Genomic DNA, 16,876 nt, shown 5'->3' on the forward strand with positions numbered 1-16,876 from the left:
ATGCTAGCAATACTTAGCTAAGTGCTAAAGCATGCTAATTCAATGAAACAGGACTTTGTTGTTACTCAAGAAGGCAATGTACAATCTACCCCAAACTTCACATGTTTGATAAGAGTTATCTCTTGAACACATGTCCATGCTCATATTTAGTTATAGTCATAGCGCCACCTGCTGGCAACAGGAAGTGACGTTTAACACTGTTCTTGACTCCTAATAACATATAAAAAAATGCCAGTAGATGCTAAACATCCTACCAACATACTAGAGACATAATAAAACATACTAGCAAACACTTAGCTAAGTGCTAAAGAATGATATTACTGCAATTAAATATGAATTTGCTGTAACTCAGGCATGGAATGTCCAATCTGCCCCAAACTTCACACTTTTGATAAGCGTTCTGTCCTGAACACATGACCATGCTTATATTCAGTTACAGTAATAGCGCCACCTGCTGGCAACAGGAAGTGACATGTTTAACACTGTTATGGACTCCTAATAACATATAAAAAAGTGCCAGCAAGTGTTAAACATGCTAACAACATACTAGAAACATGCTAAAACATGCTAGCAAACTCTTAGCTAAGTGCTAAAGCATGCTATTATTGCAATTAAATAGGAATTTGCTGTAACTCAGGCATGGAATGTCCAATCTGCCCCAAACTTCACACTTTTGATAAGAGTCATGGCCTGAACACATCTACATGAGAATGTTCAGTTATAGTAATAGCGCCACCTACTGGCAACAGGAAGTGACATGTTTAACACGTTGATGCCGTTCTAGCAACATGTTAAAAATGCCATTGAGTTCTAAACATGCTAGAAACATATTAAAACATGCTAGTAATGCTTAGCTAAGTGCTAAAGAATGCTAATTCAATGAAACATGACTTTGTTGTTACTCAAGAAGGCAATGTCCAATTTGCACCAAACTTCACAAGTTTGATAAGAGTTCTGTCCTGAACACACATCCATGCTCATATTCAGTTATAGTCATAACGCCACCTACTGGCAACAGAAACTGACATGGTTAACACAGTAATGCAGTACTAACCACATAATTATTGTGTACTAAGCATGCTAGAAACAGACTAAACATGCTAGCAACACTTAGCTGAGTCATGAAGCATGCTATTATCACCATTATACAAAACATTTTGTAACTGACTTTGACATACTCTTACTATATATACCTCCTTAAATGTACATTTCCCAACCATGCTCTGTCTTCCTAAAGCCACCGAGTGTTGATGGCACGGGTGCGAGGGCCCTTTCATCGCTGCTTGCAGCTTTAATTTTAGTTAGTTTTGCCAAACACACATTACAGTTTTAGTTAGTTATCGTTTTTTTGTAATGCCTCGTTTTTATTTTTATTTCAGTTAACGACAATGTTTTTTCCCTCCTAGTTTTCGTTTTTTCGTTAGTTTTCGTTAACGATTATAACCTTGCTTCAGGTTCATGTACAGCACGTTCGACGCGTTCTTCAGCGCCTGTTAGAGAACCGTCTCTTTGTCAAGGCGGAGAAGTGCTCTTTTCACACGCAGTCGGTAGTTTTTCTCGGTTCCGTTATTTCGGCGGAGGGAATTAGTATGGACCCTGCTAAGGTCCAAGCGGTCACAGATTGGCCAGTTCCTGATTCACGCACAGCCCTTCAGCGATTCCTTGGTTTTGCTAACTTTTATCGCAGGTTCATTCGAAATTTTAGTCAAGTGGCAGCACCGTTAACCACGCTTACATCATCCAAGTCTTGTTTTGTCTGGACCGATTCCGCTCAGAGTGCGTTCGAGCGTCTTAAGAGTCTTTTCTCTACAGCTCCCATTTTAATTACTCCCAACATTTCTAACCAGTTTATTGTCGAGGTCGATGCATCAGAGGTGGGCGTTGGGGCCATTCTTTCCCAACGCTCATTCCTTGATGACAAGGTACACCCTTGTGCCTATTTTTCTCACCGTCTTTCGCCTTCAGAGCGCAATTATGACGTCGGTGACCGCGAGTTAGAGGGAGCATCGGTTCCTTTCATTGTATGGACCGATCATCGTAATCTCGAATACATTCGTTCCGCTAAGCGTCTGAACGCGCGTCAGGCTCGTTGGGCTCTTTTCTTCGCCCGTTTCGAGTTTACCATTTCGTATCGTCCAGGGTCTAAGAATGTAAAACCCGACGCGCTCTCTCGTCTTTTCGATTCCTCTGAGATCACTCCAACCCAGGAGGTTATTATTCCTCCTGCACGGGTGGTTGGGGTGACGATTTGGGGAATAGAGAGACTTGTCAAACGTGCGCTCGCTCGCTCCGTTCCGCCGCGAGGCTGCCCTAAACACTTACTTTTCGTTCCTTTCTCTGCTCGGCGCGCGGTCCTTCAGTGGGCCCATACCTCCAAATTGGCAGCCCATCCCGGTGTTAGGGGTACCCTTGCTTTAGTTAAACAGCGTTTTTGGTGGCCGTCCCGTGAGAAGGATATTCGTCGCTTTGTTGCTGCATGCGCCATTTGCGCTCAAACCAAGTCCAGTCATTCTCCTCCGACTGGCCTTTTAAGACCGTTGCCTGTTCCGTCTCGTCCGTGGTCACACATAGCTCTCGATTTTATTACTGGGCTCCCCTCGTCGGCGGGTCATACCGTTATCCTTACTGTTGTTGATCGCTTCTCTAAAGCCGCACATTTCATCCCCCTTCCTAAACTTCCCTCCGCCAAAGAAACGGCGCAGATAATGGTCGACCACGTTTTTAAGCTCCATGGTCTCCCCTCCGATGTTGTTTCTGACAGGGGTCCCCAATTCGCTTCTCAATTTTGGAAAGAATTTTGTCGTCAGATCGGAGCTTCCGCGAGTCTCTCGTCTGGGTTCCACCCCCAGACCAATGGTCAGGCCGAACGCGCAAACCAAATTGTCGGCCGCATCCTGCGCAGTCTTGCTTTTAAGAATCCCGCGTCTTGGTCCGAGCAGCTCCCCTGGGCTGAATACGCCCATAATTCTCTTCCGTCCTCCGCTACCGGACTCTCGCCTTTCCAGAGTTGCCTTGGGTATCAACCGCCTTTATTCTCTTCCCAAGATCCAGACTCGTGCGTTCCGTCTGTTCAAGCTTACATTAAGCGTTGCAAACGAACCTGGAAGAGGGTTAGATCAGCTCTTTGTCGTTCTAGAACTAGGATGTGCGTTGCAGCGAATAGGCGTCGTGTCAAGAGTCCCCGCTATCTTTGCGGTCAAAAGGTGTGGCTATCCACCCAGAATCTGCCACTTCAATCCATTTCACGGAAGCTGGCTCCTCGGTTTATCGGTCCTTTTCAGGTTTCTAAGATTGTCAGTCCTGTCTCAGTCAAATTGAAGCTACCTCCTTATCTCCGACGCGTCCACCCGGTCTTCCATGTCTCATGCGTTAAGCCCGTTATTCGCGCCCCGTCTTGTCCTTCGCATCCTCCTGTCTTAGTCGAGGGGACTCCGGTTTATAGAGTCCGTAAGCTTCTGGACGTTCGCCGTCGTGGTCGCGGTTACTAATATTTAGTAGACTGGGAGGGGTACGGTCCGGAGGAGAGAAGTTGGATTCCATCTCGGGACGTCCTGGACCGTTCGCTTATCGATGATTTCCTCCGCTCTCGCCAGTCTTCCTCCTTGGGAGCGCCAGGGGGCGCTCGTTGAGGGAGGGGGGGGGGGGTACTGTCATGATTCTGGCTTTTCCTATCCTTTTCCGCCCTCTTCTGGTCACTTCATTCTTTACACTCACTTGTTTTACGCACGCAATCAATCACTCACTCTCTTTGTCCCAGCTGTTTCCTATCTTCTCCTGTTCTACCCTAAGTGCATCACACCTGTCCCCTTTTCTCTCTGATTAAGTTTGCTACTTCTTCTCTCTCTTTCTCCTGCCTCTTTGTCGGATTGTTCATTGACTTCAGTTGAATGAAGAACTGTGTTACTTTCTCGCTCTACCTTATTCCTGTCCTTTCGTGTCCTGTCGGGGAATTCATCTAGCAGCAAGTATTTTACAACTCATGCTCTAACCAGCTCTCTGTGTCCAGTGAAACGCTTGACTGTGCTGCTGCTGTTCCCCGCTGTGTGTCTACTATGCATCCATCTCTGTGACCTGAGGCTAGCCACCTGCTGTGTCCTCGCATCGCCGCTGACCGCTGTCTAAATACTGTTTGCAAGAGGATTATTTCTGTTTATGAATACTGCCCGTATTTTCTGGCTGTTTCTGTTGTCTATTATCTACAAAGAAGATTTCTGTTGAACTGCTCTGCTGGAGGCTACCTCATTTACTTTCTATTAAAAGACTGATTCACTGTCACTCGCTATTGGGTCTTTTCTCACCTCATAACATTTAGATGATTTAACGAGTTTAGTAAATTCTTCCTCTCCTATAGCAACGAATGAATCAAATTTTTCCTCAGGGAGACTACAATGCACTGCCTGATGCGATACTGTAGTAGACGGTTGCATAGTTATAATTTTGTCCCTGATATTATCAATCTTATAAGTGAAGAAGTTCATAAAATCATTACTGCTGTGCTGCTTGGAAACTTCTGTGTTTGAAGCTTTCTTTTTTTGTTAGTTTAGCCACTGTTTCAAATAAAAACCTAGGATTATGTTTATTTTCTTCTAATAGGGTTGAAAAATAAGCAGATCTAGCAGCTTTTAAAGCCTCTCTGTATGCAATCGAGCTCTCTTTCCATGAAATGCGAAATACCTCTAGTTTTGTTTTCTTCCAGTTGCGCTCCATTTTTCTGGCTGCTCTCTTAAGGGCCTGAGTGTGCTCGTTGTACCACGGCGTTGGATTATTTTCTTTAATCTTCTTTAAGCGCAAAGGAGCAACTGTGTCTAAAGTGCTGGAAAAGAGAGAGTTAAAAGTTTCTGTTGCAATATCAAGTTCTTCTAAGCTATCCGGGATGCTAAGATGATGAAACTGATTAGGAAGATTATTGATAAAGCAATCTTTAGTGGCAGAAGTGATAGGTCTAACATATTTGAAACACGGAGTTGGCTTTGCAGCCTTGGCTAAATGTAATTTACACGAGACTAGATAATGATCTGAGATGTCATCGCTCTGCTGCAGAATTTCAACGGCATCAACATCTATTCCATGTGATAATATTAGATCTAGAGTATGATTACGACGATGAGTAGGTCCTGACACGTGTCGTCTAACTCCAGTTGAGTTTACAATGTCTTTAAATGCCAAACCCAATGCATCTTTTTCATTATCGATGTGTATATTAAAATCACCAACAATTAGTACTTTATCTGCAGCCAATACTAACTCTGATAGAAAGTCCGCAAATTCTTTGATAAAGTCTGTATGGTGCCCTGGTGGCCTGTATACAGTAGCCAGCACAAATCTCAAACGTGATTTATCATTTATACTATATATTTTTACATTAAGCATTAACACTTCAAAAGAATTATATTTAAAACTTGATTTCTTAGTGGTTTTGAAAATATTACTATAAATTACAGCAACACCACCCCCTTTGCGTTTCAGACGAGGCTCATGTTTATAAGAGTAATCTTGCGGGGTGGACTCATTTAAAGTAATGTAATTGTTTGGTTTTAGCCAGGTTTCTGTCAAACACAGCACATCTAGGTTATTATCTGAAATCATATCATTAACAATGAGTGCTTTTGAAGTAAGCGATCGAATATTCAGCAACCCAAGCTTTAGCATTTGCTCATCTGTATTATAGCTGTTTTTTATTTGTTGAACATCAATACAATTTTTAACCTTAGATGGGTTTAAACGGTTTTTGGATTTCCAAATTCGGGGAACAGACACAGTCTCTATATGATGATAGCTAGGTGAAAGAGGCTCTATGTGATGGGATTTATCTGACCTGGGTGACGCGAGGCCGCTAGCAGACGGTCGGTTTAGCCAGTCTGTCTGCTTCCTGACCTGGTGCCCAATTTGTCATGTTTGAGCTCTAAGACTATGAGCCATATTACTAGAGAGAAGAGCAGAACCATCCTAGGAGGGATGAATACCATCTCTTTTCAACAGGTCAGGTTTGCCCCAAAAACTTTTCCAATTGTCTATGAATTCTATATTATTAAGCGGACACCACTCAGACAGCCAGCGATTTAGTGAACACAATCTACTAACTATCTCATCACTCCTGCGAACAGGAAGGGGGCCATAGCAAATTACAGTCCTTGACATCGTACTTGCGAGTTCACACACCTCTTTAATATTAATTTTGGTGATCTCCGACTGGCGTAGTCGAACATCATTAGTGCCGACATGAATAATGATCTTAGAGAATTTACGATTAGCATTAGCCAGCACTTAAATTTGCTTTGATGTCAGGCGCTCTGGCTCCCGGCAAACATGTGACTATGGTCGCTGGTGTCTCTATTTTCACGTTCCGTGTGATCGAATCAGATTGGTTTTTTTATCCGCGACTAGAGCGATCCCTCACTGTCACCCATTTGCCCGGCTGCTCAGGCACTACTTCAGCTGGAACCGCACCATGTAAAGAGTTCACGTTAGGCGCATCCAAAATAGTATCTAAAGCTCTAGCACTCTTACTATCCTTAATTAAAGTTTGGATGCGTGTCTCTAGTTCTGAAATCTTCTCTGTCAGCCTTACTGACTTCTTGCATTTATCACATATAAATCCTATATTGCCAACAGAGAAGGCTATGCTAAACATGTGACATGAAGTGCAGGTGACAATAACAGGACAAGACATTACTCACCGTGTTTGTTGACTGATTCTTACTCACCTGAGCAGCTTTTAATGAACTCAAAGGCGCGGGCGCGCGAGAGAAAAATAAATAAAAAATAGCTGAACGCACGGGTGGCACGTTAACAGGCTAGCAGTAGCGAATTTCTAGCGTGTTGTGCTAGTAGTAACGGAAGCTAGCGTTGTCAGGTTAATCTGAGATGTTGGGTAAGCTGTATTTAGTATAAACAACTACAAATTGTAGTAAATGATGGTTCAAATCAAAGAAATACGAGGCTAAGACGGAGCTTACAGCACCGAAGCAAACAAACTCACAGAAGGCAGCGAGGCAGTTTAAATGATTAAACATCATTTACTAGTAAAACACACATACTGATGTTATTGTTTTTAAGCATATTAACTGCATAAGTGTAATTTTTTAATGTATCCAATGTTTAAATACTTTCAGATTTCGACAGATTCAAAATATAAGATTAATTGCTATTTAATTACTATTTAATCAGATGATTAATTCTCATTGAGTATTTTAATTAGGGCTGTCAATTGAATCATTTTTGTTGATTGAAGTGTCTTTAAATGGCAATATATTTGTTTTATTTCTGTATAATTGATCATAAACTGATCATTTTTTAGCAATCCATTGTACAACCTACACTCATTGGAAATGCTTGACTTTGGCTACATTTCTGAAAAAAATAAAATTTTACAATTACCTTTTCAGGTGACATGTCCACAAGAGGCGCTATAAGCGATATCATTTATTTCTACATTGCAGATGCATGAAATAAACATGGGAAAAAAGAAGAAAAAAAACTTCTGTTGGTCATCTGCAAAATGACATTTCTTTGCTTTTCACGTTTCATGGCAGTTTCGAAGTGAAATAGCATCTTCGGTTTTCTCCGGAACAGTTAAATGTGACTGTGGCAACAGATTTATTCAGTTTATTTTACAAAACGTTTATTTACAATACTTACATACTTATTTGCATTTATTTATTTATTTATTTATTTATATATATTTGCATTTAACAGTGTTTTGGTTGACTTAATAATTTATAATAAAATAAGTTTACAATTCATGCACTATGATAGTGTTTTTTGGTCATAACATAATTTAATATTGAATCTACGGTATGTATTTATCTTGTATGTATAGGTATGTTTTTGTGTAATTTCCAATGAGCCTAGGTTTCCATTTTGCCGATGCTTCCCCATATAATTATCTTTATTGTTGATGTTTATTTGTAAAAATAACAATAGTTTTTAATAGGTTTCTTCTTCTCCATTAGGTTTTCTCCAGCTCCCTGTGAGCAGAAGTGTCTCTCGTTCTCCTGATCCGCTCTGTCATGATGTCACGGTACCATCAGCGTTTTGAGCGGGATTTCCGTGGCGTGTGGGAGCGGAGGGAGCGTTGCATCACCAACAGCAGCTGCAGCGGCACCATTAATGGCTGTGTCTCCACATCTGCCTCTTCCATCCCCAACAGCGGCAACAACCGTCCCGGCCTCCTCCCCCTGCCCGTCATCCCCTCGCTGCTGCCCACCCCGGTCACCGGGACAACCAGCACGTCCAATAGCGAGCTGACCTGCAAGCGATTAGCTCCCACCTGCACGACCTCCACGACTAAGGTAGGACTGAACACACCTGTGGCCGCTGTCTCATGCTGCTTTTACTCGCCCTCGTATCATTCCAAACTGGTATCATTTTCTTTTCTTTTTTTGAAACACAATAGAGAAATGTTCAGGCTTCAATGCTAATTCACACTGCCAAGGACTTAAACTGCCCATGAAAGTGTCCATATGACTCATGCAGGTTTGGTTTTGTGGTTAAAGCAACACTAAGTAGAAATCGTGTTTTTGTCAAACAGCGACCCCTAGAGTCTCTGTGGAATAGTTGCACTGTCGTAAATATCCCTGTACACCGGTACCTGCGTCGGGCATGGAACAGGCACAGATAGACTCCGAAGATATTGACCAGGTAATGTTTCACGATTTCATACAAATATTAGGCTACTGCATACTGCATAGTCTACTGAACTACTGATGATGGTAATAGGATAATAATAAGTTTATGTCAAGTGTTATAATAATAAAGTAGCCTAGCTACCGCGTTTGCTGGCTTGTAACGTTTTTACATGATTGCAGTTAAATCACAAGTAAATAGCCTATAGTCTAGGCCTACTGTATAATTTAATTTGTGTTTTTTTATTGTAATGTAAACATTACAAAATGCCAGATAACATCAATAAAGTTAAATGTACGTCGCATTATTTCATAACATTGGCCGTTATGATGTCATTAGACATAATTATTGCAATTTATCATAATAGTTTGCAAATTGTGCTCGTTTACACTATTTACAACCTCTACGTTAGGCTTATTTATGTCCTGATAATTATGTGAGATATTGAAAACTGTTCTCATGATAATCGCTGGAATCAATGTCAACAGTGTCGTCTGATATCCCTCAGGACTACGTGATAAATACACCTCACAACACCTGAGTTCAGCTGGCAAACTATTCGTGAGGCAAGCTAGGCAATAAAACACAACGAAAAAAACACGTAAGAGAAACGAGTGTTTGTTAGCAAGTCTGTTAACAGCTCTGATAATAGAAAGCTAGCTAGACATATGTGGAAATTATTGGACTGGTCTAATTATCAACAATGAATCGTAAAAAAATGACATACTACAAGCAAAGCGCTTAGAACGCAAACAAGTTTACAAGTAAGAGATTTATTTACTGGTCACTTCATGCGTTTTCTCAGATCGGATAGCTATCTGATTTATCAAAACGATTCCATTTACACCTGGTCACATAAATGTGTTTTTGTGAAACGGATTTAAATCCGATCTTCAATTCCCACGCTATGCAGATTTAATGGAGTGCACGTCACCGAAAGCAACAGATATGAGCTGCATTTTATTGATCATCAGCTAAAATTTCAAAATCAAAGACCACAATAAGAGAGAGCAGTAACAGCCCTGGTAAGATCATTTCATTTATTTACTTTTAATAATGATGATTGTGTGTTAAGTTGCTATGGCAGACGTGTCATTCAACCTATTGTAAGTCGATGTACCATCACAAGGGTCTTGGAAATATATTATGAAGGTTGAAAAGCTACATAGTGTTACTTTAAGTTTGAACTATACTTTTATAGTTTTTTATTATAGTTTTTATCTTTCTGTTTTCATTTTAATTTTTGGTGAAGTTTTAGTAATTGTGTTGTGTTTTTCCATTTTTTTATTAGATTTATATTTTTGTTTTAAAAAGGTCTATTTAGTTTGTATTCATTTTATTTAGTTTTAGTTTTAGTACATCAAGTTAAACTAAATAAAAATGAGAAATTTTGCCTTGGTAACTAGCTGAAATAAAATAAATAAAAAAAGTTTTGTTTTTATATTTTATTTTATTTCAAGTAATTCATTTTTTAATTTTAATTCATTTAATTAAAATTTTTCATTTTTAATTCATCAAGTAATTCATCAATGGTTTTACTTTTAGTTAACTATAATAACCCTGCTTTTCGAAACCCATTTTGCTTCCAATCTGAAATATGTCTGTGTGTAATAGGAAGGGAAAAGTGTAAGTAAGGGGGAGACATTTGACCAAATTCTTATTTCACAAAATGAGATGTTATTTCACGATAATGATATATATATCACAATATAGTTTTTTTTGTGTTATTTTTAGGGCTGCACAATTAATCGAATTTCTAATCACGATTACGAGTACGGATGCCACGATTACGTAATCGTTCAAAGCCACGATTACAAAAGAAAATCCACTCTGCGTGCATGTGTTTAGAGCATGTTAGGCTATTTTATGAGAGGCGAATCACGACTACTTAAGAAAACCCAGCACAATAGGAACTACCAGGCAGTGACGTAAGTGTACGCTGAAATAAAAAGTCTTTTACCTCAGAAAAACGGACGTTCCTTTCCTGTCAGCCGTTATAGACCCCTTTTCAGTTGGTAAACATGGTGACGTTTTTTTGTGGGCGGAGCTTAGGTGGTGGCAGAACGATCCCTCTGGCCGCTTCACTAAAGTTAGTTTGCAAGTTTTGTTAGCTTGTTTTTTAACAATGACTGGAGAAAATCCAATGTTATCTTAATGTGCAAGGTCACTCACTGTCCAGGACCGCGATTGTTATTTTCAAAAGTTAATTTTAATGGACATCTCAGACCCGTACACGCTCAGTCAATGGATGGACGATCTGACAGGATTAACGTTAACGCTACCTCCGGTTGAGTGGCCTGACTTCTACACCTACCCGATAGAGAAACTGAGCGTAAAGAGAAACTGAGGGCATATAAATCTTTAGATGCCTATAACTGTACTAAATGGTCACAAGACTTGTGTGGTAGCCTATGATCCGCAGTTCTGCCTAGCCAGCGCCAAGGCCAGACAGAAGACGACAATGTAAAGAGTGACATTACGGTGCAATTTTAATGAAGTGAATATTTTCTAGAAATAAAAATTCCAGATACAGCATATTCATTTTTTAACTATGTATTTGATTACCCTTTTTTTACCAGGCTCTTCAAAAAGTCTAGTCACAATCAATCAAAACAATGTATACTATCATAGATGATTTACAAATAATCACAATAATTTCGAAAACATTATGCGATAAAATTTCAAATTGGAGCCTGTACTCCGTCGATTCTTGCACCCAACAACACAACAAGATGACCCAATAATAATAATTTAAACTCCTTAATATGTAGCCGAATCTGTGCCGGTTTGTATTGGCCGCCTCCAGTTTTCTCTTTGTTTTGCCACCAGCTAACGCCGTGACGTAACTGTGACGTCGGCTCGAAATTGGTCTATAGGCTACTGTGCTCGTTGCACACACTCTTCAATTGCACGCGCAAATGTAGTGGCGCACGCTGTGTAACGCTTCACTGTATATAAAGTGCAAAGGAAACTATGAGCATGCAACTTCGTTACATTGTAAATTAGTAAGTCACGAAATAAAAGTAAAATACCAATAAATCATGTTACTGGTACGTCGTGTGGGATGATTTTCATTCTATTCACCAGGAGCAGTTTCCATGTTTCATTAACAGTTCTTGTTAGTATTGTGTATTCACCATGGTAACTGTCATTTCCATATTAACCCCAAAATGCCACTTTATTTTCACTTTGTGTTATTTTTTATATTTATAAATGACTTGTGGTGGCTCATACCAACATTGTATTAACAAAAACTAGTTTGGGACTGCTACTTAATAGCTTTAGCATAGGCCTAATGTTTATTTATTAGTAGTTTTTACTATTGGTCATATTCTTACAATTTATGTGTATGTTAATTAAAGGGAGACAGTACTTGTGTGTGTTAACAATTTGTGTAAACATGTATTGTAATATGCCTATATATATATATATATATATATATCGTGCAGCCCTGGTTATTTTAACTAATAATCTGTTATAAAAAAAAAGCAAATTACAAACAATAGTACAATTATAATATATACAGTATATATATATATATATATATATATATATATGTTATGATGAGGCAGGAATGAAGCGGAGAGAGAATCCATATGCAAGCATTACTTTTAATAAAACAAACAGGTAATCCAGGCAGACAACAGAACTTAGGACAGGAACATGGAAACAGCTACAACGACGGACAAACAACAACTGAAGCACAGAGGTTTAAATACACAGGCAAACAAGCTAAACAAGATAACAAGGGGGCGGGGCTAATTAGAAACACCTGGGGAGACTAATAAACAAGAAAATCTACAAAGGACTACAAAACATGGCGCAGGACAGGAATTAACAAAAACCAGGGCGACCAGGGCGGATCAGGCTGTGCAGGCGACCAGGGCGGATCAGGCTATGCAGGCGACCAGGGCGGAGCAGGCTGTGCAGGCGACCAGGGAGGAGCAGGCTGTGCAGGCGACCAGGGTGGAGACGACCCTTCAGGTGGCCAGGGAGGAGACTACCCTTCAGGCAGCCAGGGCGGAGACGACCCTTCAGGCGGCCAGGGCGGAGACGAACCTTCAGGCGGCCAGGGCGGAGCAGACGGTTCAGGCGGCCAGGGAGAAGACGACCCTTCAGGCGACCATGGCACAGGAACAGACACCGGCTCAGGAACAGGAACAGGAACAGACACCGGCTCAGTAACAGGGACAGACACCGGCTCAGTAACAGGGACAGACACCGGCTCAGGAACAGGGACAGACACCGGCTCAGGGAAAGGAACAGACACCGGCTCAGGAGCAGACACCGTGGCAGCGGCTATCTCTGCTGAGGGCTCAGGTTCAGGCGTGTCGGCGGCTATCTCTGCTGAGGGCTCAGGTTCAGGCGTGTCGGCGGCCATCTCTGCTGAGGGCTCAGGTTCAGGCATGTCGGCGGCCATCTCTGCTGAGGGCTCAGGTGACGTGGCAGCTGCCATCTTGTCCGGAGACACTGGCTCGGCTGCGGCCCTCTTGTCCTGAGACACTGGCTCGGTGGCAGTCATCTTGTCCGGAGACACTGGCTCGGCGGAGACCATCTTGTCCTGAGACACTGGTTCGGCGGCAGCCATCTTGTCCGGAGACACTGGCTCGGTGGAGACCATCTTGTCCTGAGACACTGGCTCGGCGGCGACCCTCTTGTCCTGAGACACTGGCTCGGCGGAGACCATCTTGTCCTGAGACACTGGCTCGGCGGCAGCCACCTTGTCCGGAGACACTGGCTCGACGGAAACCATCTTGTCCTGAGACACTGGTTCGGCGGCGGCGGCCATCTTGTCCGGAGACACTGGCTCGGCGGGTGTGACGTGAACAGTCTCTGGAACGGCAGATGTGACGTGAACAGTCTCTGGATCGGCAGATGTGACGTGAACAGTCTCTGGATCGGCAGAAGTGACGTGAACAGTCTCTGGATCGGCAGAAGTGACGTGAACAGTCTCTGGATCGGCAGACGTGACGTGAACAGTCTCTGGAATGGCAGACGTGACGTGAACAGTCTCTGGATCGGCAGACGTAACGTGAACAGTCTCTGGATCGGCAGAAGTGACGTGAACAGTCTCTGGATTGGCAGACGTGACGTGAAAAGTCTCTGGATCGGCAGACGTGACGTTGTGAAGCTCTGGCTCAGCAGGACTGATGTGAAGCTCTGGCTCGGCTCCGGAACAGATGCGATCTCAGGAACAGAAAGAAGTTCAGGAAGCATGAAGGCGGACGTCTCTGCCATAGACGATCTCTTAGGCGACATGGCGGCGGCCATCCCGGGAACCAGAATCAGGCGTGACCGCCTTGGCTGGAGACACTCAGGCAACATGGCGACGGACATCCTGGGAAGCAGAATCAGGCGTGGCCGCCTACTTGGCTGGAGATTTCCCTTTAATGCTGCTGGATTAATTTTTTTGGTCGGCCGTTCTGCTATGATGAGTCAGGAATGAAGCGGAGAGAGAATCCATATGCAAGCATTACTTTTAATAAAACAAACATTTAATCCAGGCAGACAACAAAACACAGAACTTAGGACAGGAACATGTATGTATATACATGTATATACAGGGTGCGATTTGTGAAAAAAACATAGCCTCATTACATTCGCCTCATTCGCGCGAACTGGACTAACTCCTCATTCGCGCCGCAGGACCACTAGACGCGCGTAAACGCGTCTTTACATTGACTTAACATTGAAATCACTCGCGCCAGACGCTAAAGAGTGTGTGAGTAATCAAAAAACCTTTGCTTTAGCTTTATTTATTTATTTATTTAATTTCGCTTAGCCTCAATTGAGTGAAACACCGTAGGCTTATGTATAACTTCGGCCATTCTCAGTGGTGTGACTGGGACACTAACTCTGCTTGTCATCATAGAAACAGATAATCAGACTGTGATGTTTATTCCCGCTTCAGTAATATGCTGAATATTATTCAGCATATTACTGTGAATATGCCTTCCTTTCGACACACAGCGGACCCAACGGACCTGCAACCGTCTCGCAAGTGTTGATAGGCTATTACTCGTGAGGTGTAACCAATCAGATAGCACCGTGGGCGGGACATTGAGCAACAGAGAGGCTGCGGCAGCTATATCAGAGCCAGCCAAAGTAGCATTTTAAAATAAAATTGACTTTAATCAAACCACGGATCCGTGATAAGTTTTGTGATCCGTCTCGCCACTAGTGTAGTAGCACTGATCACTTTGAGGGGGGGATAAATTTATCCCATGCACCGGGGATAAAAATAATTAAGCAGAGGCAGGGATACATTGACCAGAAAGGGGGAAATCGTACTCGGTTACTAACGTAACCTCGGTTCTCTCTAGTAGAGGGAACGAGTACTGCGTAAGATATCTTACGCTAGGGGAAAATCCTTTTTCCGCGAGATATTGAAGCCAAAAATTATCCTTAATTTTTTAATAATGCAAAACGCGTTGCGGCAGCATACAGACATAGGCGAGACAGCTCGCGCGCCTATTGGCTGCTCTGCGGCAACTGCAGCAGCCTATCGAGCGAGGCCTGGGGTGACGTCAGACCCAATGAGGGTGCTTCGCGCCCGCTGCGTCACATCCTGCCGAAACGGGCGTGGCCTAGGCCTATAAATACAGCTCGCAGGCAGCTAATATCTGGTTTTTCATCATCGAAGCAACCAGAGCGTGTGCATGCACGGCAAGATACGCAGTACTCGTTCCCTCTACTAGAGAGAACCGAGGTTACGTTAGTAACCGAGTACGTTCTCTTACGAGAGGTCTCTCGTACTGCGTAAGATATCTTACGCTAGGGGACCCAATGCAAGACGCCGTGCGTGCTGGGATCTGACACCAAAGACCCAAGGGCGAAAGCCCGGGGTTCATATAGTGCACAATCACCCAGGGAACTCACAGGGAGTCCGGCAAGAGGGAGGGGCGAAGCCGCACTCTTCCGCGTATAGCAGCGTCGCTTAGACGCGAATTACATCATACAGACAGGGCGGGGTACGGCCTGAACTGATGGGGAAATGAGGGTCTTATACAGTTTGCCCAAAACACATCTTTGTGCCGTTTTTTTTTTTTTTTTTTACACTGTCGATCATTGAGCTGTGCTCAGTAGACGCAGCATTCTGAGCTGATAGCATCAGGACAGACAATACTGGTTATCTAGCAGCCTGGCCTGCAGGGCGGGAACCTCTAGGTTGTAAAACCTTATAAATGTAGACGGGGAGGCCCAGCCTGCCGCCATACATATATCTTGCAAGGCAATCCCACTTGACCAGGCCCACGATGAAGCCATGCTTCTCGTGGAGTGCGCTCTGACACCCAACGGGCATTGCATGCCCTTGGAAGCGTACGCTAGCGCAATAGCGTCAACTATCCATCTGGATAGGCTCTGTTTCGACGCGGCTAGTCCCTTAGAACGCCCGCTGAACGAAACAAAGAGCTGCTCTGTCTGTCTGAAAACAGACTTCCAGCACCGTAGAGGGGTGCGAGCGCTGCATCCATGCACATCGTAATGTACGGGGTGCTAGGGGTAAGCAGAACGGCAGGACTGTGTACTGATATGCCTGGCCCTCGAAGGGGAATCTCAAAAATCGCCTGTGACGTGACGCTATCTGTATTTGAAAATACGCGTCTTTCAGATCTATTAACACAAACCAATCTCCTCTGCGAATCTGCGCGAGGATTTTTCTGGTCGTGAGCATTCTGAACTGTCGCTTCACAAGCACTCTGTTCAGTTGCCTTAGATCTAGTATGGGTCTGAGACCCCCGTCTTTTTTCGGCACCAGGAAGTATCTGCTGTATAGCCCTCCTTCGCTCTGAACTTGAGAGAGAGGCTCTATGGCCCCTTTGTTCAATAGTTTCGCGACTTCGGCTCGAAGTAAATGTGCTACTTCTGTTTTCACCGTGGTCTCGACGCGCGCCGCATAGCGGCGAGGGCGTCAGCGAAACTGCAGCGAATAGCCTCCTTTTATAATGTCTAGCACTCACTTCGAAACCCCGGGCAGCTTTGCCCATGCGTCTGCATGAATATCTATGGGTTGAATACGAAGCGCCAACATGCTGCCGTTTGTTTGCAGGCGTGCGTGCATTACAGCAGGCTTGCTCACTGCAATATTGACATTTCCAGTCGCCCGAACTTCAGGGGGGAATGAGCAATGTGTGAGAAATGGAGGTCGGCCCGGCCGCAGCGGGACTAAAAACACTCTCTTCTCCTTTCGCCAGTGACGCACGGGAACCATAGAAACGGTGTTTGGGTGCAGGCGAGCGGGTTGTACAAC

At 43.3% G+C, this 16,876-nt stretch overlaps 1 protein-coding gene across 2 annotated transcripts in view; it reads left to right on the plus strand.

The window, feature by feature from the left end:
- Positions 1–16,876, plus strand: part of LOC307148223 (kelch-like protein 29) — a 264,387-nt gene that overhangs the window by 62,037 nt on the left and 185,474 nt on the right. Inside the window, exon 3 of one of the 2 annotated variants that reach the window (XM_079853579.1) lies at positions 7,953–8,291. In XM_079853579.1, the coding sequence (XP_079709705.1) occupies positions 8,010–8,291 (282 nt within the window). In that variant the 5' untranslated portion in view covers positions 7,953–8,009. Of the gene's footprint in view, positions 1–7,952; positions 8,292–8,425; positions 8,476–16,876 lie in introns of those variants that run through there. The other variant, XM_079853580.1, reaches the window with a different exon arrangement.

This window comes from Squalius cephalus (assembly GCF_949319135.1).
Source record: "Squalius cephalus genome assembly, chromosome: 20".
Lineage (NCBI taxonomy): Eukaryota > Metazoa > Chordata > Actinopteri > Cypriniformes > Leuciscidae > Squalius > Squalius cephalus.